Here is a 20,857-nt window from a genome sequence, read left to right as displayed (position 1 = left end):
CATGGGCAGGGGTCCCGCAGGGTGGAAGGGACACGTGGAGCCACGGCCACCCCAGAGTGCCACCATGGCCCCCCAGCGTGCCACCATGGCCACCCCAGAGTCACCACTCCCCCCCAGAGTGTCACCATGTCCCCCCCAGAGTGTCACCACGGCCACCCCAGAGTGCCACCATGGCCCCCTCAGAGTGTCACCACAGCCACCCCAGCATGTCACCGTGTCCCCCCCAACAGGTACTGAGGGCTGGAAGGGGAGAGGTGGCTTTGACGCTGAGTTTTAAGGGTGATAAAGGGATGGGCAGCAATTCCTGACGGGCACAGGCTCTGCCTGGCATCGCCACCTCCAGCCCCCGGTACAGAGAGGTGGCACCCCTGGGCCTGGAGGGGCTCTGTGTGTCCGTCTGTGTCCCCCAGGGCAAGAGCTGCCTCGTGTTTGGGGGGTGTTTCCGTCCTTCCTCCTTCCACACAGTCATTGTGGAACTGAGAAGCCCGTCCGTGGGACAGGGACAGCCCCGGGGGAGCAGCTCCGGGCAGGGGGTGACATCCAGGGCAGGCTCGTGGCCTCGAGCAGGAGGGAGAGGGGAGCCAGCCCTGGAGAGACCCCTCAGCTCCCCATCAGGGTGTCCCCACCAGGCCCCACGTCCCGCGGAGGCTCCTCCTGACGTCGCTGTGATGAGTGAACCACCCTCCAGCACCGTCATCCCGACAGAACCCACAGCTCTGGAGCCCTCGAAACCTTCCAGACAGGAGTCACTCTGCGCTCCCTGTGCCAGGCAGAGGCCCTGGTGCTGCCTGGCATCCCGTCAGGCTCCGCTCCCTCCCACGCCAGCTTATCTTTAGCCCGGGCTCTGCTCGCTCGCACGCACCGGGCGCGGTCCCACAGCCCCTCAGCCCACCCTGCCCGTGCCAGCACCCACAGCGGGGTGTCACCCTGACCCCTGCGCTGCCACCGCCTTTATAATTAACACCCCGGGTCCTCCACACCTTTTGGGGTCGTTTGCATCACGCCTGAGTGTGTAAACTCCCCATCCCAGCCCCTAATTAGTGCTCTGAGACCGAGCGAACCCCTGGAGAGCGGAGTGGTTTTCCGTGTGCGGTGTGGGATGCTCGGCACGATAACGGGAGTTCCCAGCACTGCCTTTGGCACCTTTGCGTCCCTGAGCGATCCCAGAAGTGTTAAATCCACCAGATTTATCCTAAAATCAAAGCAGGTGGGTTATTAGGGGAGCGCTTGGGGGCAAAGCCTCTCCAGGACCTGAGCACTCCCCTAATAACCCCAGGCCAGGATCTCTGAGCTCTCTGGTGATTCCTCCTCCCATGGGACACAGAAATTGGGGGAAAATGTTGTTTTCACCAAATTATGGGGATCTAGTTGCAAACCTGAAAGCTGGGGGTGACTGGGCAGGAACAGGAAGGGGGGAGAGATGGGGCGGTTATCAATTGCTGTCGGCATTTGGCAGCTCCCAAAAAGCGTCTTCTTGGAGAAAAATGAAGATTAAAACGGGAAGAGAGAGTTTCCATCCCATCCTTCACAGGGAGAAGCAGCTGGGTTTGGCAGGGAGGGGAAAATCTGAGCGGCGAAATCCCAGAGGAGGGCAGGGCTGATGCTGCCTCGCTGGGACCGGGAGGGCAGCGGGGTCGGAGGAGCACAGGACACGGATGGACACGCAGTGCTGGGACCAGGGGGGCACATCCACCCCTGGCTGGTGCTGCCCTGCTCCCAGCCCTGGATCCCACAGATCCCCAGGGAACGGCAGAGCCGGTGTGAGCAGCATCCCGGCCCCGGAGCAGGGAACGGCCCGAGCAGAGCAGGGTTTGTGCCGGGGCTGTCAGGCCCTTCTGCTTTTTATAGGTTGTTTAGACAAGCGACCAGTACAAACCAGAGCGGGGCTGGCAGCGCTGGGAGGGGGGGTGGGAAGGCAGGAGGAAGGCTGGGAAGTAGGGGAAAGGAGAGGCTGGTGGGAAAGGGGTCCTGCGGGGGCTCAGGGACCACCAGCACCTCCACCGACCCCCTTCCCCAGGGCCCACAAAACCCCCCGGGGGGGGGGAAGTTCTAATTAATTGATTAGAATTGATTTACCCACCCCTGTCCCAGCACGCAGTCAGGGCCGGGTGACCCTCCGGAGCCAAATCCAGGTGTTGGCTGGGCTTGGAGGGACCCTCCAGCCTCAGCTCCGTCCTGCCGGGGGGTGACACAGAGCGAAAGTGCCACCAGTGCCCGGCGCTGCCACGGGCCGGTGCCGCCGGCGGGGCGCGATGGGCGGAGGCTTTTCGGTTCCAAAATGACTGTGTGGAAGCAGGAAGGATCGAAACACCCCCCCACCACCAAAAACGAGGCAGCTCTTCCCCTTGGGGAGAGAGACGGACGCACAGACCCCCCCTCTGGGCCTGCACCACCTTTTCTGCTCCGTGTTCACCAAGGGAAGGAACACGTGGTTCCCACAGGATTGGGCCGCCCCACGCTGCAGCTGGGGAATGATGGAGGGAATTCATATGGGAAATATTTGCTGCTGGAGGCTCTGCTGGGTGCAGCAAAGTCTCTCCTGGCTGGCCTGAGCCCACCCCTGTGGCGTCAGGGCTGCATGGTTCCCAAACCTGGTTTGCTCCTCACAATCCTACTGCAATTCTGGTGAAGAGGAGGGAAATTCAGAGGGTGTTAAAATTCCCTCCCCCCAAATCCTTCCAGGCATTCCCACTGCAGTGTGGCATGCCAAGCCTTCCAGCTCCCTCACTGCCGGGATGCTTCTCCTGGGAGTCAGCAGGATCCCTGTCCCCTTGCAACACTCAGTTTTCCAAAGTTTCCCAAAACTACTTTCCTTTTCATCAGTGCTCCAGGCTTGGCGACGAGCGGGAACGTTTGACATCCTAAACCAAACCTAGGCCTGCGTGTCCCTCCCGGATCTCCCTTCCTTCCTGAGATCCACAGGTCTCCCCACACGTGCCATGTCCAGCTGGCAGCCAGGGACATGGAAAAGGGCCAGGATCCGGCTCACCAGTCCGCCCACGCTCCCTTCCCAACCGGCACCCGATGCCCCGAGGGACGTGGGGGCACCGTGGGGGCACAGCCCGTGGTCCTGGCCCTGCCTTCCTGCTCATCCACGTTAATTCCTTCCCTGTGAAACCCCAGAGCCAGCAGCTCTGGGAAACTTTCTCTCATTAAAGGAGCAAAGCCCCAGGGATGGGGCCGGGGATGTGCTGGCAATTGGCTGTGCCGGGCAGGAGGATCCAGCAGAGGATCCAGCAGAGGATCCACCTCGCCCTTTCCGGGTGATGGAGGGAGACCGGGACACTCTGGAGATGCCACGTGCTGGCAGGAGCCGTGTCCCATCCCCACCTGGGAGCGGGAAGGAGCCAGCGAGTGCTGGGAACAGCCAGAGCAGTGACAGCCCGGTTGTCACCAGGCCCTGGCGCCGCACCGGGGTGTCACCGCTGGCACTGTCACACTCCCTGCACGTCGAGCCACCATCCCCGTTGGGCCGTGCCTCAGTTTCCCCTCTCCACGGCGGGCTCAGCCCCAGCGCCCGAAGGGCCCGGTGGGCCCGGGGAGGCGGCGGCGGGGCCGGGGCAGGGCGGCTGCCATCCAGGCTGCACTTTTGGGTTAAACCCGGGCGTTCCTCCCTGCACAGACACGAGTAAAAATAACCGCCCCGAGCGCGGCGCAAACCACAGGCTTTTTATAGCCCGCCATCCCTAGACGGCGGGGCGGGGGCCGGGGCTCCGCCGTGCCCAGACCAGCCCGCCGGGCGCCGGTCCGGCCGCACCGGCCCCTCCTCGGGCCGGCCCCGCTCCCCCTGCCCGTGCGCCCCGACGGCGCGGCCGGGGGGATGCGGTGCAGCGCCCCGCAGGAACAGCGGGACGGAGCCGGGAACGGGGGGGACGCGGCTGCCGTTCTGCCCCCCGACTCCTCGGGACCGGCCACACCGGAGCCCTGGGGCGTGCGGGACCCCCCCCCGGGGCGTGCGGGACCCTCCTCCCGGACCCCGCCCGGGGACACCCACCACGCACCGGGACAGCGGCTCGTCCTCCTCGGCAGCTCCGGACGCGCGTTCCCGGCGCTGCGGCGGAGCCGGGGCGGCCCCTCCAGTGCCGATCCCGATCCCGGTCCCGATCCCGATCCCGATCCCGATCCCGGTCCCGGTCCCGGTCCCGTGTCCCCGCAGCGCGCGCTGCCCGCCCGAGCCGCGCCGGCGATATTTGCATAACCCCGCCCACCCCCGCCGGATCATTTGCATAGCGGCGCCGGGCCCGCTCGCCATTGGCTGAAGCCCGGGGGTTGGTTTGCATAACCACGCCCCCGATGGGAAAAGGGGCGGGGCGGTGGGGAAGGGGCGGGGCCAGTGAGGGCGGTGGGGTTTGGGGGGTCTGGGGTTGGGGTGACATTGGGGGGGATTTGGGGTCTGCGGTTGGGGTGACACTGGGGGGGATTTGGGGTCTGGGATGGGGGGGTTTGCAGGGAAGAAGGTGGGGGTGAGTTTGTAGGAATGTAGGGGCCGGGATGGAGTGGTTTGGGGGGTCCCAGGGGATGCTGCGCCCTCGAAGAGGGGTCCAGGCTCGGGCAGGGATTGAGGGGTTTGCAGCTCCGAAAGGACACGCCCAACGCACCCCCTTATTTTATTTATTAATGATACCAACGCCGTGACTGCCCTGGGGAGGGAGGGGGGGGGCTGCCCCCTCCTCCTGCCCCCAGCCACGAGCGAGGCCACCCCGCAGCTGAACCGCAGCGACGCGACCCGGGGGAGGCCGCGAGGAAGCGCTGGGGACACCGAGCGACACCGACCACACCAAAACCCGCTCCCTGCGGACCCCGACACCTCGTGTGCCCCCTCCCGGCACGCGGGACATCCAGCACCGGCATTTCGCGGCTCCGGCCCCAAGCCCAGCCCGGGGAAGGCGGCAGGAAGCCGCTGGGCAGGCACCGGAGCTCGCTGAGCTCCAGAGGATGTGGGTGGTTGTGGATCCCGTGGCTCGGAGCCCGCGAGGACGCCCTGAGGTGACTCTGCAGAGCCAGGGGAGGGAGGTGCTGCTGCGTCACGCGGGGACAGACACACGGACAGCCCCGTTGGACAGACACACGGACAGCCTGGGGCTGATGGAAGGAGACAAGTGGAGTCTGGGAGTCTTTCCCCTGGACGGAGCAGAACCTGAGCTCAGGGGACGCTGCCGTGCCCTGGCTCCGAGTCTGGGCCCAAACCCGGCCTCAAAATCAGCCCCGGAGAAGGCACCGCCCAATCCACGCCCCCACTCGTGTCCTGTCCTTGCGTGACCTCTGCCTTGGCGGGGACAAAGCCACGGTGCAGCCACAGGGGTGACCGGGACCACCCCCCTCTGCTCTGCCCCCTCCCCGAGCCCGGGATCTGCTGGGTGGGTGCTGAGAGCCACGGGGTGGGTGCTGTGCTGGGGGTCCTGCTACCTCCAGCCCCCCCTGGGGAGGTGAAGAGCCGTCCCAGGAGCCGCTTGGCACAGGATTCCCGCCGGGAACACCCGTGTTTACAGCAGCCAGGGGGAACTGATGCAATTCCCGAGCTCCCGCTGCGGGAGCGGAGCGCCCGGGCAGCAGGTGGGAAGGGGGTTATCAGGGAATCCCTGATATCAGGGACATGCCCTTCCACCCTGGCCATACTGGGGACCCAGTGCCAGCCCCCAGCCCCGGGGGGGGTTGGGAAGGGAGGCTGGAGGGATGGGGGCTCTCGGGATGCGCTGGGGAACAGGACGTGGCATCTTTCTCAGAGCTGCTTTTAAAGCTCGTGATTTACAGAGCGCAATTAGCAGGCTGGTAATTAGCCCAGTCTTAATTGATCCTGAAGAGGGGGAGAGCAGAAGTGCCAGAGCACTGGCAAAGCCACGTCCTGGCAGCTGCGGGGTCCGAGGTGACACATCCAGCTGCCCATCCTGCCCCAGGACATCCCTGCCCCGTCCTTCTCCCTTCATCTCGGGCTTCCAGGGGTTTGGGCAAGGCAAGAGCCACTTCCAGCCATGGCAACTGAGCCCCTCTTTGGGCGAAGGGGCTGCCCGGAACCCCCCTTGAAAGACTTGAAAGCTTTGAGCTCCCTCTTGAGGCTCTTCCTGCCCCAAAATCCTGGGGTTTCGGGGAGCCCGAGCTGCTGGATGCCCTGGGATGAGACCTGCAGTGCTCTGCACCCCAGTGCAGGACACGGCTGAGCCCTGTCCCTCTCCTGGCCAGGGGGAAGGGACAGGGATGCTGCCAATGGTTTGGGGACTTTGGGGACACAATCCCAGGGACTGGCATCCCCCTCCAGGCAAAAATACGAGCGGGGCTGGAAAGGAGCCGGGAGCCAAACCCGAGCTACTGCCAAGGGCAACACAGCAGCTTTCAAAATAGCCCCTGTCGGCTCCGGGAGAGGGGGGTGCCAGGGGAACCACCCACGCGGGACGGGAAGGCCGGGCTGGCGCTGCCCCTGCACCAGACGGAAAGGTCACCCCTTCCAGATCCCACAGCCAGGCCCGGGCACGGGCCCAGGCACTGCTGCCACCGGGATGGAGGGGTCTGTGTCACACCCGGTCCCCTGGCCTGGCCCTGGCAGGGTGCCCGGGATGTGCCCGGGAAGGCCTGTGCCCGATGTCCCCCGGTGTCCCCTTGTCCCCCACACGGGGGGAATTCCCGTGCCAGGGGGGGTGGGTTTGAGGGGGGAAACTCTGCCTCGGCTTCTCCACCGCTCCCGAGGCTCGGGGTCTTTCCCGAGGTAACAGGTGACCTGTGGAGTGAATTTTCCCTGAATTAATCCTGCTTTAACGCTCCCCGATTCCCAGGGGGCCCCGCTGGCAGGGCAGATCCCAGAGGGGAAGGCGATTCTGCTTCCCAGGATATTTATAAGACATGGGAAACTCGTGGGGGCCCCAAGGGCCGGGGGCTGACGGCAGCGCAGAGCCCTGGGGGTCCTTTCCCAGCCTTCCGGGACTGAGAACGTTTTGGGTGCTCCCCCCGGACCTGGAGACGATTCTCCCCCTGCAGGTGGAGGCCAAAGGTGCCTCTCCTGGGGGGACGCGGGATGAGGGGACCGCGGTGGCCCCTTCCCACCACCCTCCCCCTTGTCCTCTCCTCTCTGGGGCCGGGGTTGTGTCGCCGGGGGTCAACCCCGGGGTTTTCCCAGGAGCGGGACGGTCGGGGCTGGGAATGTGGAGAGCGAGGGGGAGCGGCAGGATGCTCTGCTCGGTGTCCGTCTGTCCCTCCCGCCGAGCCCAAAGGGGCTCCTCGGACCCCCCTCCATCGCCCTCCCGAGTTCCCCCCACCCCGAGGAGGCTCCGGGGGCCCGGCCGGGGGCGGGCGGCGGGCGGAGCCGGCCCGGGGGGCGGAGGGGGGGGGGAGGGGGGGGTCGGTCTGCGAGGGGAGGGCCCGGGGGCAGGACCGGCCCGGGGGCAGGACCGACCCGCCCCGGCGGCCACGGGCGGGGCAGGAAGGCGGCCGGGGGCGCTCCCGGCTCGGTGCCGCTTCCCGGTGCCCGTTATCAGTTCCCTTTCCTGCTCCCGGTGCCCGTTATCAGTTCCCTTTCCTGCTCCCGGTGCCAGTTATCAGTTCCCTTTCCCGGTGCCCGGGATCGGGCGGCGGGAGCCCCGAGGAGTTGGGGAGCGCACGCACCGTCGGGTGCGACCCCCCCGGAGCCCCCCCGATGCCCGGCCCCGCCATGGCCGGCGCTTACCGGGAGCGGGCCCTGACGGTGCTGCTGCTCTTCGGTGCCCTGTCCGCCGTCATGGCCCTGCTCTCCTCCAACCTCCTGCTGCAGCTCTCGCAGGAAGAGCACTGGGAACTGCCGGGGTGGGCGAAGCGCTCGATGGAGGTGGCGGAGGCCACGCTGGCCGCGCTCTGCCTGATGCTCAACCTGAGCTGCCTCCTGCTCTGCCTCCTGCACGGCCACCTCGGCACCGAGCTGGGCCGGGGGCAGCCCGGGCACGACCGGTGAGGGCCGCGGGGGCACCCGCGGGGGGTGGGGGGACGGGGGGGGTCGAGGTGCACCGAGGGTTGGAAGGATGGGAGGGTTTGGGGAGCGGGAGGGTTTGGGGGCACAGGAGGGTTTGGGGGCACAGGGGGTTGAGGGGATGGGAGGATTTGGGGGCAGAGGGGGTTGAAGGGATGGGAGGGTTTGGGAGCACCAGGGGATGGAAGGATGGGTGGGGTTGGGGGCACTGGGGGATGGAAGAAATGGGAGGGTTTGGGGGCATCAAGTATTGAAAGGATGGGAGGGTTTGAGGGGCACTGGGAGTTGAGAGGATGGGAGGGTTTGGGGGCATAAGGGGTTGAGGGGATGGGAGGTTTCAGGAGGCACCAGGGGATGGAANGAGGTTTCAGGAGGCACCAGGGGATGGAAAGATGGGTGGGGTTGTGGGCACTGGGGGATGGAAGAAATGGGAGGGTCTGGGGGCATCAAGTGTTGGAAGGATGGGAGGGTTTGGGGGGCACTGGGGGTTGAGGGGATGGGAGGGTTCAGGGGGCATGAGCCCTTTAATTGTCCTTTAATTTGGGGTGTAGCTGTGCTGAGCAATTGTGTGGCCTGGGAGCAGATTCACTCCTGACTGCAGCGATACAGGTGGTTTAATCTCCTGGCAACGCTCCTGTGCAAGCCCAGGGCCTGTGTTGGGGTCTTATTTCCGGCCAGGAATGCCAGGGCTGCAAATGTGCCCTTTAATCTGGGGTGTGGCATCTGCCTGGCCCTGGAGCAGGTTTTTTTCTGGACTGCCCGGGTGATGTGACTCCCCTGGTAACACCCCCTGCAAACCCAGGGCCGGGCTTTGCAGGAGCACGTGGGGTCACACATCCCGTGCCAGGTTGCCCGGGAGCACCCAAAATTTGCCCCTGGGCTCTCTGGGTCACGGCTGGGGTGACAGCACAGCACCAAAATGAGCCCAGGCCCGGGATCATTAACCACAGACAGGTTTTGCCTTAACAATTCCCAGCACATTTACACTTGCAGAGATGTTTCCAAATCGATTCCTCTCTCCTGCCTTTGACCTGGACTGGGCCCAGCCCCACTCCCGGGTTAAAATCAATATACAACTCGTGAATAATCAGATTTAAAAGCATCTTGGTGGAAATTGGACTTGGTGGAGGTCCCTCGGCGTGGCTCGTGCCCACGGGGCAGTTTTGGGACCACTCTGACTCAAAGTCCATACTCATTTAAAAGAAATTACGATGTTTCAACAGCTACTTTTGTCCCTAATTAGAGAATGCCATCAATGCCTCCAGCTCTGCACGGAGCACCGGGCTGGAGGAACTCCAGCAGCGGCTCCTCAGCATCTCCCGAGCGGAGCCGACGCTTCATTAACGAAGGAGAGCAAAAGATTCCTCCAAAACACAACAATTCCCAGAACAAGGACTCACAGAGCAAAGCAGGAAAGCTCTCCCCAAACAATTCGACTTCAGGGAGTTATTTCTGTGCTCTGAGCCCCCCTTTTGGCTCTGCTGAGGTGACACGAGGCTTTGGGAGCCCCTTTTCCCGGGATCTCAAGGACATCCCTCAGCCCGGCCGGGCCTCAGTTTCCCCCTGTGCAGCCCGAGGGCTCCCCTCGTGTTTGGGATGAAAAGGGCAGGTTTTTGGGACACGGGGCTGCCCAGGGGCGGGAGGTGCCGGCAGGGTCCCCATCCCCTCGGGGGTCATTAGGGGACCCGCTCAGGTCCCGGGGCCCTTTCCCACGTTGGGGCTGTCACACTGAATTACTCAGCGCTCCCTTGCTCCGGGCCAGCTCCAAACAAAGTCCTTCCCCTCCCCGCTAATCCCTCCCGCCGCAGGTAATTAATTAATTAATAAAACAAAGCGGCCGCTCTTCCCCACCGGCCCCGGGAGCGGCTCCAGGGGCTGGAATCGGCCCCGGGCTGCAGGACACGGCCCAGGGGCTCCAGCGAGGAGGGGAGGGGGCCACGCTGGGGGGAGAGGGTCGGGGCGGAGCATCCTGGGCTGCTGAATTCCCCCCGTGGCTTCTGAATTCATTCCCTGGCTGCTGAACCCACCCCTTGGCTTCTGAATTCATTCCCTGGTTGCTGAATTCCCCCCCTTTGGCTGCTGAATCCACCCCTTGGATTCTGAATTCATTCCTTGCTTGCTGAATTCCCCCCTTGGCTGCTGAATTAATTCCTTGGTTCTGAATTCACCCCTTGGCTTCTGAGTTCACCCCTTGGCTTCTGAATTAATTCCTTGGCTGCTGAGTTCACCCCTTGGCTTCTGAATTCACCCCTTGAAGTCTTAAATCCCCCTTGGATTCTGAATTCCCCCTTGGATTCTGAATTCGCCCAAGGGTGAGGAGACAACCCGGCCTGTGCCAGCACTTGGAGGGGGAGATGGGCTGGACCCACCCTTGTTTGTTCTCCAGGGTTTGCTGAAAAGGGGCAAATCACCTACAAAAAGCCTCCCCCAAGCATTTGTCTCCCCTGAACTCATCCCCATCGGGCCTTGGAAGCCCAGGAGGAGCCAGGCAGGAAAAGTTTAAAATTCCAAGTGATCTCCAAACCTCCTATTCCAGGGCAACAGGAAGAGGAAGAACACGAGCCCTGAGAGCTGCACAAGCTCAGCACATCCCGGGGCTGCGACCCGGCCCTGAACCTCTTTCTCTACCCAAAGCCAGGGTTCCCTTTGCTCAGCAGGGGTTGAGCACCAGCATTTCTCCTGTGCCAGGAGCCCTGGTGCTTCTCTGGTGCTTCTCTGGTGTTTCAGTGTCCCTGTGGCCTGTTTTGCAGGGCTGACAGGTTCCTCCAGGACACCAGGAAGGTCCGTCACGCCGCCGTCGGCCTCTTCTGCTGCGGGATCTGCTGTTACCTCACAGGCAAGGGCCCCTCCCAGCCCCTGCACCCCGGGCTGGGCTCTGCTTGGGTTTGCAGAGGGCTTTGCCAGCTCATTCCTGGAGTGGGAACTTCCCCGGGTGCCCAGAGCTCACCACAGGCCTGAGCTTTGCAGGGGCTGGAGCGTGTCTGGAGAAGGGAATGGAGAAGGGGAGGGGGCTGGAGAGTCAGTGGGATGAGGAGGAGCTGAGGGAGCTGGGGGGGCTCAGCCTGGAGAAAAGGAGGATTGGGGGGACCTTCTCACTTTCTCCAACTCCCTGACAGGAGGGGGGTGCTGGGAGGGGGTGTCAGGCTCTGCTCCCAGGGAACAAGGGACAGGATGAGAGGAAAGAGCCCCAAGCTGTGCCAGGGGAGGGTCAGGCTGGACACCAGGAGGAATTTCTCCATGGAAAGGCTGCTCAGGCATTGGAAGGGAGGTTTGGAGTCCCCAGCCCTGGAGGTGTCCAAGGAAGGACTGGAGGTGGCCCTCAGTGCTCCGGGCTGGGGGACAAGGAGGGGATGGGGCACAGGGTGGATCCACGAACCCTTTTCCAACCTCAGTGATTCTGCAAAAGCATCCCTTCCTTCCCCCCCGGCTCCTCACGGGGCTCCGTGCCCTCCTTTCCTTCCCAGCTCTCGCCCTCCACATGCTGAGGGTGTCGGCGCTGAGGGTCGGGATTCCCACCGCCTGCGCCCTGTTCTCCGGGATCATCGCGCTGCTCATCACGGTGACCCACACCCTGCTCCGGGCGCTCCGCGTGTCCCGGCACCGCCTCCCCGGAGCCTCCCCCAGCCCCTCCGAGAACGGCGGCGACTCCTCCGACGGGGGGGCCGAGCCGCGGCCCCGCCCCGACACCCACCGGAAATTTTCCTTCCCGGTTTTCCTGGAGAGCAAATCCCGGCCGGGTTTCGCCGCCGGCAGCTCCCCGGGCAGGGAGGGCTCGGAGCAGCCCCGCGGGCACAGGACGCTGTCGGCGGAGTCCGGGATGCTGCAGGCGCAGGGGAAAGCCTGGAACGTCATCCCGCCGGAGATGGGGGACGCCATGGCGAGAAAAACCCCGGGCAAGGACCTCACGCTGGTGTGAGGGCAAGGGGGGACCCTCTCCAGGCCTCGTCCCGGGGCAGCTGAAGGCGCCAGGGCTGGGATTTTGCACCCCCAGTTCGGAGCCCACACGGGGTCGGGGCTCGAGAAGCTGCTCCTCCCTCCCCCCCCAACCTCCTGCCTTGTGCCTTTTTGCTGCTTTTGCTGAATAAATCACCACTTCTGCTCGAAGCCAAAAGCCTCTGATCGCCTGCCTGGAGCCCCCCCCAGCCAGGACCCTCCCCCTGGTTTTCCAGCTGCGGGAAAGGACGTGGAACCTGTGGGGGAGAAGCAGCAAGTGGAGCTGGTCCACCAGGAGACCGACCCTCCCTCCTCCTCCAGCACATCCCAGGCGGTTTGTCTGGCTGGTTGTACCTCCCTGCCCTTCCCCTGCCTCCTGCCCTCCCTCCTCCATCCTCACCCTCACCCCTACACCAGCTGAGGAACCCCTACCCTGCTGTTGGAATCCGAGGGAGGTGATGGGGGAGCGAGTGAGAAGGAACCAGAGGAGTCCCCAAGATGCCTTAAATATGTGTTTATGTGGATTTTAGGCATCACTCAGCCTGCACAGGGTGGGCTTGGCTGGCACAGAGGGGGTCTGGGGTGACACTGCTCTGTTCCCTGTATCCTTGGCAGACTCCTCAGCAGGAGAATCCTGCTGGATCCAGGAGAGATGAACTCCAAAGATCCTCTTTCCAGTGGCCCCCAGAGCTGTGAGCACAGCTCTGCTTCCCACTGCTCGACAGGGGATGAAGAAATCCCCCCCTTTTTTTTTTGTTTTGTTGGTTTTTAAAGAACAGGACAGTCCCTTTCCCCACTTGAGAGCCTCCAGCTCTGCACTGTTCTGCTCTGTGCCCTTTGGAACACGTGGAGCCAGGACCCCCCAGCCCGAGGGGGGAAGGTTTGGAACAGAACTTTCTTCTTGGGTTTTTTTGGTTTTTTGGGGGTTTTTTTGGTGGTTTGTTTTGCTTTTCCTCTTCTTTTTATTATTGTTCTCGTTAAAACCGAACCCAGCAACCCCCTGGCACACAGACAGGAAAAGCTCTCCTTGCAGAATTCCTGCTGAACAGAGCTGGAGCGTGCCCACATTCCGTCCCTTCCACAACCACCTCCGAAACACTGAAAGCAAGGCCTAGTTTGGGGTTTTCTTTTGTTGTTTGTTTGTTTGTTGGGGGTTTTTTTTGGCTTTTTTTTTTTCTGAGACATTTCTGTGACCAAGAGGCAGAGGAGGAACTGGAAAGGACAAACCCAACCAGCCCCTCTCCCTTGGGCAGGTGCTGTGGAAAGGGACACGAGAGCACCTCCCAAAGGCAGGATTTTCCCACTCAGGGAAGGCCCAGAACCTTCTGGACTCTCTACCTGTGCAGCCCCACAGGTTGGGCAGGTTGTTCCTCGCTCCCTCCCGAGGCTGGAGAGCAGAGCTGGGCTGGGAAAGGCAGCACAGGATGGTCTGGAGGAAATCAGGAGCTGGCTGGAGGATTCTTGGCTTGGGGGGCAACAGTGCTGCAAAAAGAAGGAGGGAGAGTCACGTCCAGCTGCCCTGAAATGTGAAAAATCAGGGCTTCTCTCCAATAAAACTCTCCTGCTGCCTGAGAGGGTCGTGTCCAGCAGGCAGGAAGGCCACCAGCTGCCATGAAATGTGAGAAATCAGGGCTCCTCTCCAGTAAAACCCTCCTGGTGTTTGCAGGGGAGCAGCTGGGACAAGGACACCTTTGCCACACCAGCCCCTGGGGGTGTCAGAGCCACCTCTGCACCCACAGCCCCCCAAAAACCAAATAAAGATGCTCTGGGAGGCCCAGAGTGCGACCCTGCCGGGCAGGAGCTGGGAGAAGGTGGATCCTGAACCAGGAGTCTCGTGGCCTCTCTGCAGGGGCAGAGGGGGCTCTGTTTGCTGGGGTGGTTTGTCAGGGATTTGGGAATTTTCTCCCTCCTACTGCAGTGCCAACCCCGTTCTCAGGAGAGACAAACACGCCAGAGTCAGACAATCTGTCACAGGATATTTCTGCAAACACAGAAATGCATCATCCTCCTGCTGCCACTTATTTCTGAGGGATTCTGCCCCCAAAAAGACAGAAAACCGCCCCAAACCAGCCTCTCCCCACCCCTGCAGCACCACCTCCCTCCAAACACCCTCGGGGCAGCAAAAGACTTCCCACATTCCACACCCAAACCCCCCTTTCCCGAGGGGGGAGATCAACTCTCTCCCAGGGTCATTTTGCAATCCCACCACCGAGGTGACTGCTGGGGAGCGTCCTCCCCAAAATCTTCAGGTCCCCAAGGGCTGCTGCAGGCCCTGGAGTGCCCTTTTCCATGGATACCTCTTGCCCTGGGCGGCGTGGAGCTGCTCCTTGGTGGCGATGGCGTGCCTGAGGAGGCTGTCGATGCTCTTGAAGTACACGGTGCTGTCAGTCATGTTCTTGATGGCGCTGGGAGAGGGGGGGAAAAAAGGGGGATGGAGGCACAGGGAACTGGCATTCCCGAGGGTTTCAAGTCCCACAGTCCCCCCTCCTCCCCGAGGGAGAGGATTGCTGAGGGGGAACCTCAGTTTTAACTTCGCACCCGGCGGGCGGATTCGCGGAGAGGTGGGGGCGGGAAGAGCTCAGAGCCCCGGAATTCCTGACAATTCCCGACATTTCCCAGCCCACACCCCCCCTCCTGCTCATCCTGGCTCCCTGGGTGTGGCTCCTGCTTTTGGTTTCCCCCCTCCCAGGGCTGCAGGGGCGAGCACAGGTACCTGCAGGCGTATTCCACGGTGTAAATGGCTCCCTGGCTCTGCTCCTCCCAGCTCTGCATGTCCGACTGGAAAAGGGGAATGGCAGGGTCAGGAAGGCACTGCCCAGGGTCAGGAAGGCACTGCCCACAGCCCTGCCAGCCCCTCCCAAAAAGGGGCTGCTTCCCACTAGGAATGGGGCTCTGGGTTCTGTTTCTGAAATCAGGGTTTGTGGAGTGTGTTTCTGGAAGGGCTGCTGCAGGAATTCGGATACTCCGGCCGAAATTCCCTGTGTTTGTAGGTGTTTGGGCCAGCTGGGAGTCACCCTCGGGCAGGGTGTGAGCTGAGCACTGAGCCCAATTCCCAGTGTTTGGAGCAGCACCCACCCACAGGGTGTTTGGCCCAGCTGGGATCCCAACTCCTGTGGAGTTCAGCCCTTAGTCCTTCCTAAAAACAAAAATAAAGAGGGAAAAGCTTTCCCAGTGCTCCAAGTTCAGGTTTCATCAGGTTTCTTTAGATTTGCCACTCCAATGTTTTTCCCAGCCATGAATGTCCCGTGAATGCTCCCAAACTCCAGAGGCTGATCCCAAGCAGGAATCTGCACCATCTCCTTCCTTTCCCAACTGGAATGAGCCCTGTAAACCTCCCACAAACTCAGCTCTGTGCCCAGCCAGGCCTGGCCCGGGATGGAATTGCACCCCCACAGCTCCCAAACAAAGGGAAAACCCAACAAATCCGGGAATGACGGCTGAACTGGGGGGTGCAGCTCCACGGATAACGATTCCCAAAGTCCTGGAGGAGTTTCTGGGCGCTCCAAAGGGTGCTCTCACGGGAGCTCCTTCCCCAGGCCACCCTGCTGGAATAGCTGACACGCACCAGAGGGAATCCAGAGGCCTCTCCTGAGTGCAGGAGGTCGGGAAGGAGCTTGGACTTCATCCAAACCCCTTCCTGCTGCTCAAAGCCTGGAATGTGGAGCCCAGAGCCCGGGATACAAAAGGAACAAGCCCCTGCATGCCAGGGGCTCTCTGCAGGAGGGGGTCCTTCTGTGCCAACCCCAGAGTCCCTGTGCCACTGGGAACAGGCCTGGGAGCTGCTCCAGAGCCAGGGATTGTCCTGCAGCTCCTCCCCCTGCTCCTGGGCAGGGATGGAAACAATTCCCTCAACTTCCCTCTGCCTGGGGCACATTCCCTGAAAACTGGGACCACTCTCACGGAAAGGAAGCAAGTGACAGCTGAGGGATGAGATCCCAAGGCAATCCCCTTGGAATGTGCCTCACCCCCACCTCCAGAGCCCTCCCACAGCGGCACTTAATGAATCATTGGATACTCCAGTGTCCCAATCCGGGGAAATTTGGGAAGCAGGGCGTTTAAAGCCAAGGTGAAGAAGGGTCCCTGACAGTGCATTAGCACGGACAGGAGGCAGGGAGCCATTCCAGAGGCATCATTCCTAATGAATCCTGGCTGGCAGAGCAGGGCTGGCACTGAAGTGCTCCGGAGGAAAGCTGGGATGGGCAGGTCATTATCCCGTGGTTCTCCCTCCCCTCCTCTCCCCCTGCTCCTCAATTTATGTGGGAAGGAAAAACCTCTCCCTGCAGGGGTTGTTTTGCTTCCCCTCCAGCTGCAGGATCGTGGTTGGGAATCCCGAGTTTTTGGCCTCAGGTGCGTGGATAAGTCGGCAACGTTCCCTTTTCCTGTTCCAGGGGGATTCCCTCCTTCCTGTTCTCCCATCAAAATAGGGAGGGATTTAGATGATTCAGGGATGGAGCAGCTCTGCTGCGAGGAAAAGCTGGGAGAGCTGGGACTGTCCAGCCTGGAGAAACGAAGCTTTGGGGTGACCTGATTGTGGCCTTCCAGGACCTGGAGGAGCTGAGAGGAAAGATGGAGAGGGACTTTGGAAAAGGGATGGAATGACAGGATAATGGGGAATGGCTTCCCACTGCCAGAGGGAGGGTTGGATGGGATATTGGGAAGGAATTCCTCCCTGGCAGGGTGGGGAGGGGCTGGGATGGAATTCCCAGAGAAGCTGTGGCTGCCCCAGCCTTGGAAGTGCCCAAGGCCAGGTTGGAGCAGAGAAGCTCCAGGGAAACCTCAGAGCCCCTTCCAGGGCCTAGAGGGGCTCCAGGAGAACTCTGGACAAAGGCCTGGAGTGCCAGGAAAGGGGGAATGGTTTCCCAAGGACAGAGGGCAGGGTTGGGTGGGATTTTGGGAAGGAACCGACCTTGTGCTGGGCGAGCTCCGGGAGGGACCTGCGGACGTGCTCCTGCAGCCGGAACAGGGCCACCGAGGGCTCGTTGGCCAGCACGTACAGGCTCTCCGTGAACTTGTCTGTGACTGCAGGGAAACGTGGGATTAGGGAAAATCAGGAGCTCCGGGGCCTTGGGAAGGGTGCCCTGGCCTTGGTCCTGACACAGCAAGTGAGAGATCAGAGCAAAGCCCCACTCAACCCCTCCTGGAGACATTCCAGCCCCTCCTGGAGATATCCCAACCCCTCCTGGAGACATCCCAACCCCTCCTGGAGATATCCCAACCCCTCCTGGACACATCCCAACCCCTCCTGGAGATATCCCAGCCCCTCCCGGAGACATCCAAACCCGTTCCCACCTTTCTTCACCTTCAGCTGCATCTCCGGCTCCTCCATCGCCGCCCGCCGCCACTTCCGCTTCCGCCGGCGCGCCCCCGAAACCGCCCCGGCCGCGCCCCGGCGGCGAAAACAGCGCCGGGTGGAAACACGGCCGCGGAGACACAGTTCCGTTGAGCCCTTGAGGTGTGGGGGGGTCCCCCCTTCCCCAAAACCGGGCGACCCCCGGAATGAGTGTCCCCAAACCAGCCCCTCCAGGGTCACATCGCGAGGCGGCCTCGGAGTTGCCCGGTTTGGCCGCCCCCGCTGCCCCGAGCCAGCGCGGTGGGGAGATGGGGGTCCGGGGGGTGTGGGGGGTCACCCCCCGCCGCCACCCCCCTCCTTCCCGGGGCTGCGACACCCTGGGGACCCCCCTGGACTCCCCCCGTGTCCCCCCACAGCCCCCCGTGGCGCTGTGGGTGTTTGGATACTCCCATTCCCGTGGGCTGGGGGCTGAATCCGCTGTCCGGGGCGGGATAAGGGATAAGGGGATAAAGGGGGGCGAGTGTCCCCAACATGTCCCCCACGTGTCCCCAAGGCCGGGGGGGTTGTCCCGCCGCCCCTCCGCCACCCTGTCCCCGCCATCCCTGTCGCTTTAAGGCCGCGTTCCCTCCCCCATCGTCAGCGGGCGGGTGGAGCCGGGACGGGACCCCCCCGAAACCCCCCAAAATCCACCCCTCTGGAGCCTTCCCGGGAACGGGGAACAGGGAGCGGAGACCGCGGTGAGGGGCTGGGGAGGAATATTGGGGAGGGGGAGTGGGGGTCCCCCTTCCCTGAGCTCCGGTGGGCGCTGGGATTTGGGGGGCGGGGCAATGGGGGGGACCCCCAAATTGTGCCGCGGGTTGGGGGTCGCAAGGACTTGGTGCTGGGGTGGGGTGTCCCACATTTCCCCGCTTTTCTCCCGCTTTTCCCCAGCTTTTCCCCCTCTTCCCAACACTTTCTTGCAGGTGTCCCCCTCCCGAAGGTGCAGGAGCAGCTGGTGGGGGTCGCGGAGCCCCCCCCCGAGACCCCCCACCCCGAGCCACGGGGACGCCAAGGAAAAGGGCGAGAATTGGGGGGGAACGGGATGAAAACGAGGAGGAGGAGGAGGAGGAGGAGCTGGAGGAGAGCAGGGATGCGGGGGACGGAGGGGATGGTGAGTCTGGGGGCGACAGGGTGGGGGATGCGTGGATCCGGGATCCTGCCCCCCACTGTAAATCGGGATTCAGGGGATCAAAGTGCCCTCTGCCCTGGGGTGGGCACAGTGGGTTCCCTACCGGGCTGGCAATTGTGGAGTATCCTGAGTGGGAAGGGATGCATCAGGATCATGAGTCCAACCCCTGCACGGGAACAGGGCACCCCAACAATCCTAGCCCTGCACAGGGCACCCCAAAAATCCAGGTTCTGCACAGGGCACCCCAACAATCCTGACCCTGCACAGGGCACCCCAAAAATCCAGGCTCTGCACAGGGCACCCCAACAATCCTGACCCTGCGCAGGGCACCCCAAAAATCCAGGCTCTGCACAGGGCACCCCAACAATTCCCTGTGCCTGCACAGGGCACCCCAGAGTACCCTGGCCCTACACAGACACCCCAACAACCCCTGGCCCTGCACAGGGCACCCCAACAATCCTGTCCCACTCCCAGCTGTCCTGGAGCCCCCCCTTGGCTCAGACACATGGGGTGTGGGGTCTCCCAGGGTCCCTGAAAGCTGCCCTGGTTTGCAGGTGGAGCTGAGACCCCCAGGAACCCCTCGCTGGACGCCCAGAGCAGTGCCGACCTGCCCGCCCTGGATGGTGAGTGTTGCAGAGCCAGAGGGAGAAGGAGCTCCCCGGGTCCTCCCAGCCCGGCAGATCTGCTGGAGAACAATCCCTGACTGCTGCCAGGCCCTCCCAAAACCATTCCCAGCTCCAGGCCCTCCCAAAGCCATTCCCAGCTCCAGGCCCTCCCAAAGCCATTCCCAGCTCCAGGCCCTCCCAAAGCCATTCCCAGCCCCAGCCCTTGGCGCTGCCTCGTGCCAGCAGTGAGAGGTCGCTGCAGCTCCACGCAGTGGAACTGGAGCTGGGAAAGCCCTTCCACGGGCTCCCCTGATTAAAAACTGCTTGAAGACACGCTGGGATTTCCGAGTGGAGCCTCCCAAGGGCAGGAAATAGGAGGATGGACCTGAGTGCACATCTGCATTTATGCCCTCAATTCCAGGTCCCTGCTTCCCCCCTGGATGGATCCTGTCCCTCCTCAGGCAGCTCTTGGAGCTGGTTTATCTCCCTGCTCAGCTCTTGGTCTCTGTGCACTGGTCAAACCTCATTCTCCAGAGTTTTTACTTGCAAGGGGTTGATCCCTGGTTTTGCAGGACTCGGTTTTTGCCAGGGAACAGCTTCGGATGAGGCCTGAGCTCTCAGGAAGCAGCTCCTCCCTGTGCACAGGGAATAAATGCAGAGAATGAAACCTGAATGAGTAGAGAATAAATAAATAGAGAATGAACCCTAAATTAATAGAGAATAAGACCTAAATGAGTAGAAAACAAAAAAATAGAGAATAAAACCAAAATGAATAGAGAATAAAAAATAGAGAATAAAACTGAAATGAGTAGAGAATAAATAAATAGAGAATGAACCCTCTCTCCTCTCCCTGGACCAGGTTTCCCCCTGAAACACTCGAACACTCTGACCAACAGGCAACGAGGCAACGAGGTCTCAGCCCTGCCAGCCACACTGGACAGTGAGTGCCACCAGGCAGAGGGTCACAGAGGGGTGTGGAGGGGACAGAGGGACAGCAGGACACGGGGGGGACCCTCTGTGTCCTGCTCTTCACACCACTGAGTGGCAGGAGGGAGGGATTTTTGGGGCCAGGGACCCACCTGCAGCTGGGGAAGGGTTTTGTCCCGGTGGGTGAATCCTTCCTCTCTCCCCCAGCACTGTCCATCCACCAACTTGCTGCCCAAGGGGAGCTCATCCAGCTGAAGGAGCACCTTCGGAAAGGTACGTGGCTCCCTCTCTCAGCCCAGGTCCTGCCGGGTCCTGGCTGGTGACTCCCAAACCCCCAGCTCGGTTTTCATCCAGCCACAGGATCCTTAAGGTGGGAAAACACCTCGAGGATCCTCGACTCCAGCCAGCTGAGGAGGTTCTGCTGGGTTTGCCGGGAGGACAGGGAGCAGAGGGAGCTTTGCCCTTCCCACCAGTGTCCCCCCGTGTCTGTGCAGGTGAGAACCTGGTGAACAAACCCGACGAGAGAGGCTTCACCCCCCTCATCTGGGCCGCCGCCTTCGGGGAGATCGAGACGGTCCGGCACCTGCTGGAGTGGGTAAGGCCTTATCCAGGCAGCCCCTGGATAACAGGGAGCTTCCCACCCCCAATCCCAGTGGCTCCCAAACTGTCCAGCACCGTCCTGGTGCCTCCTCAGCCAGGCTTTCCCTTGGCATCCAGCAGGAGCTGCCGGGTGCCCTTTGGGCCGTGAGCTCGGCCAGGAGCACTCAGAGCCTCATTCCCCAGCCAGGAGGGGCTGTTTGTAATGAAATCTCTGCTCACTGCTCATTTGGGATCGGGTTTATCACCGGGGCCCTCCAATCTGCTGGCAAATGTGCTCGGTGAGGTGTGGTGGAAGGAGCAGGGATCACATCCCGCCCTCTGGAGGGGGCTGCTCCCACATCCCTGTGGATCCAAGGGCTGGGAAGCACCCACAGCTCTGGGAAGCAACCGACCAAGCTCTGCTCCTG

General features: G+C 62.4%; 3 protein-coding genes across 3 annotated transcripts in view; 2 read left to right on the top strand and 1 right to left on the bottom strand.

The window, feature by feature from the left end:
* The first annotated feature begins 7,411 nt into the window (after positions 1 to 7,411).
* TMEM221 (transmembrane protein 221) lies at positions 7,412 to 12,124 on the top strand. The gene is made up of 3 exons (XM_017838171.1): positions 7,412 to 7,908; positions 10,678 to 10,763; positions 11,392 to 12,124. The coding sequence occupies exons 1-3, from the start codon at positions 7,622 to 7,624 to the stop codon at positions 11,841 to 11,843; spliced, it is 825 nt and encodes a 274-aa protein (XP_017693660.1). The 5' UTR covers positions 7,412 to 7,621; the 3' UTR covers positions 11,844 to 12,124.
* Positions 12,125 to 12,764: 640 nt separating this feature from the next.
* On the bottom strand, positions 12,765 to 17,213 carry BORCS8 (BLOC-1 related complex subunit 8). The gene is made up of 5 exons (XM_017838201.1): positions 17,150 to 17,213; positions 16,767 to 16,879; positions 14,574 to 14,638; positions 14,158 to 14,265; positions 12,765 to 13,342 (listed from the first exon to the last, which is right to left on the bottom strand). Exons 1-5 carry the CDS (start codon positions 17,184 to 17,186, stop codon positions 13,300 to 13,302), a joined length of 366 nt encoding a protein of 121 aa, XP_017693690.1. The 5' UTR covers positions 17,187 to 17,213; the 3' UTR covers positions 12,765 to 13,299.
* A 453-nt stretch (positions 17,214 to 17,666) lies between these two features.
* RFXANK (regulatory factor X associated ankyrin containing protein) overlaps positions 17,667 to 20,857 on the top strand; it is a 5,385-nt gene continuing 2,194 nt past the window's right edge. The window contains exons 1-7 of the mRNA XM_017838164.1: positions 17,667 to 17,887; positions 18,113 to 18,300; positions 18,873 to 18,941; positions 19,783 to 19,863; positions 20,058 to 20,123; positions 20,345 to 20,445; positions 20,775 to 20,806. Coding sequence (XP_017693653.1) covers positions 17,682 to 17,887; positions 18,113 to 18,300; positions 18,873 to 18,941; positions 19,783 to 19,863; positions 20,058 to 20,123; positions 20,345 to 20,445; positions 20,775 to 20,806 — 743 coding nt within the window. The 5' untranslated portion in view covers positions 17,667 to 17,681. The remainder of the gene's footprint in view (positions 17,888 to 18,112; positions 18,301 to 18,872; positions 18,942 to 19,782; positions 19,864 to 20,057; positions 20,124 to 20,344; positions 20,446 to 20,774; positions 20,807 to 20,857) is intronic.

This window comes from Lepidothrix coronata, unplaced genomic scaffold, assembly GCF_001604755.1.
Source record: "Lepidothrix coronata isolate B3197 unplaced genomic scaffold, Lepidothrix_coronata-1.0 Scaffold327, whole genome shotgun sequence".
NCBI classification, from domain to species: domain Eukaryota; kingdom Metazoa; phylum Chordata; class Aves; order Passeriformes; family Pipridae; genus Lepidothrix; species Lepidothrix coronata.
This window is presented reverse-complemented; position numbering and strand designations above follow the sequence as displayed.

Excerpts from the sequence above, each read along its gene's own strand:
- TMEM221 (XM_017838171.1), top strand. The coding sequence starts at position 7,622 with ATGCCCGGCCCCGCCATGGCCGGCGCTTACCGGGAGCGGGCCCTGACG. Across the intron at positions 7,909-10,677 it reads GGGCAGCCCGGGCACGACCG|GGCTGACAGGTTCCTCCAGG; the intron begins GTGAGGGCCGCG and ends CCTGTTTTGCAG. Across the intron at positions 10,764-11,391 it reads GATCTGCTGTTACCTCACAG|CTCTCGCCCTCCACATGCTG; the intron begins GCAAGGGCCCCT and ends TTTCCTTCCCAG.
- BORCS8 (XM_017838201.1), bottom strand. The coding sequence starts at position 17,186 with ATGGAGGAGCCGGAGATGCAGCTGAAGGTGAAGAAAG. Across the intron at positions 16,880-17,149 it reads GCAGCTGAAGGTGAAGAAAG|TCACAGACAAGTTCACGGAG; the intron begins GTGGGAACGGGT and ends GTTTCCCTGCAG. Across the intron at positions 14,639-16,766 it reads CGGAGCTCGCCCAGCACAAG|TCGGACATGCAGAGCTGGGA; the intron begins GTCGGTTCCTTC and ends CCCCTTTTCCAG.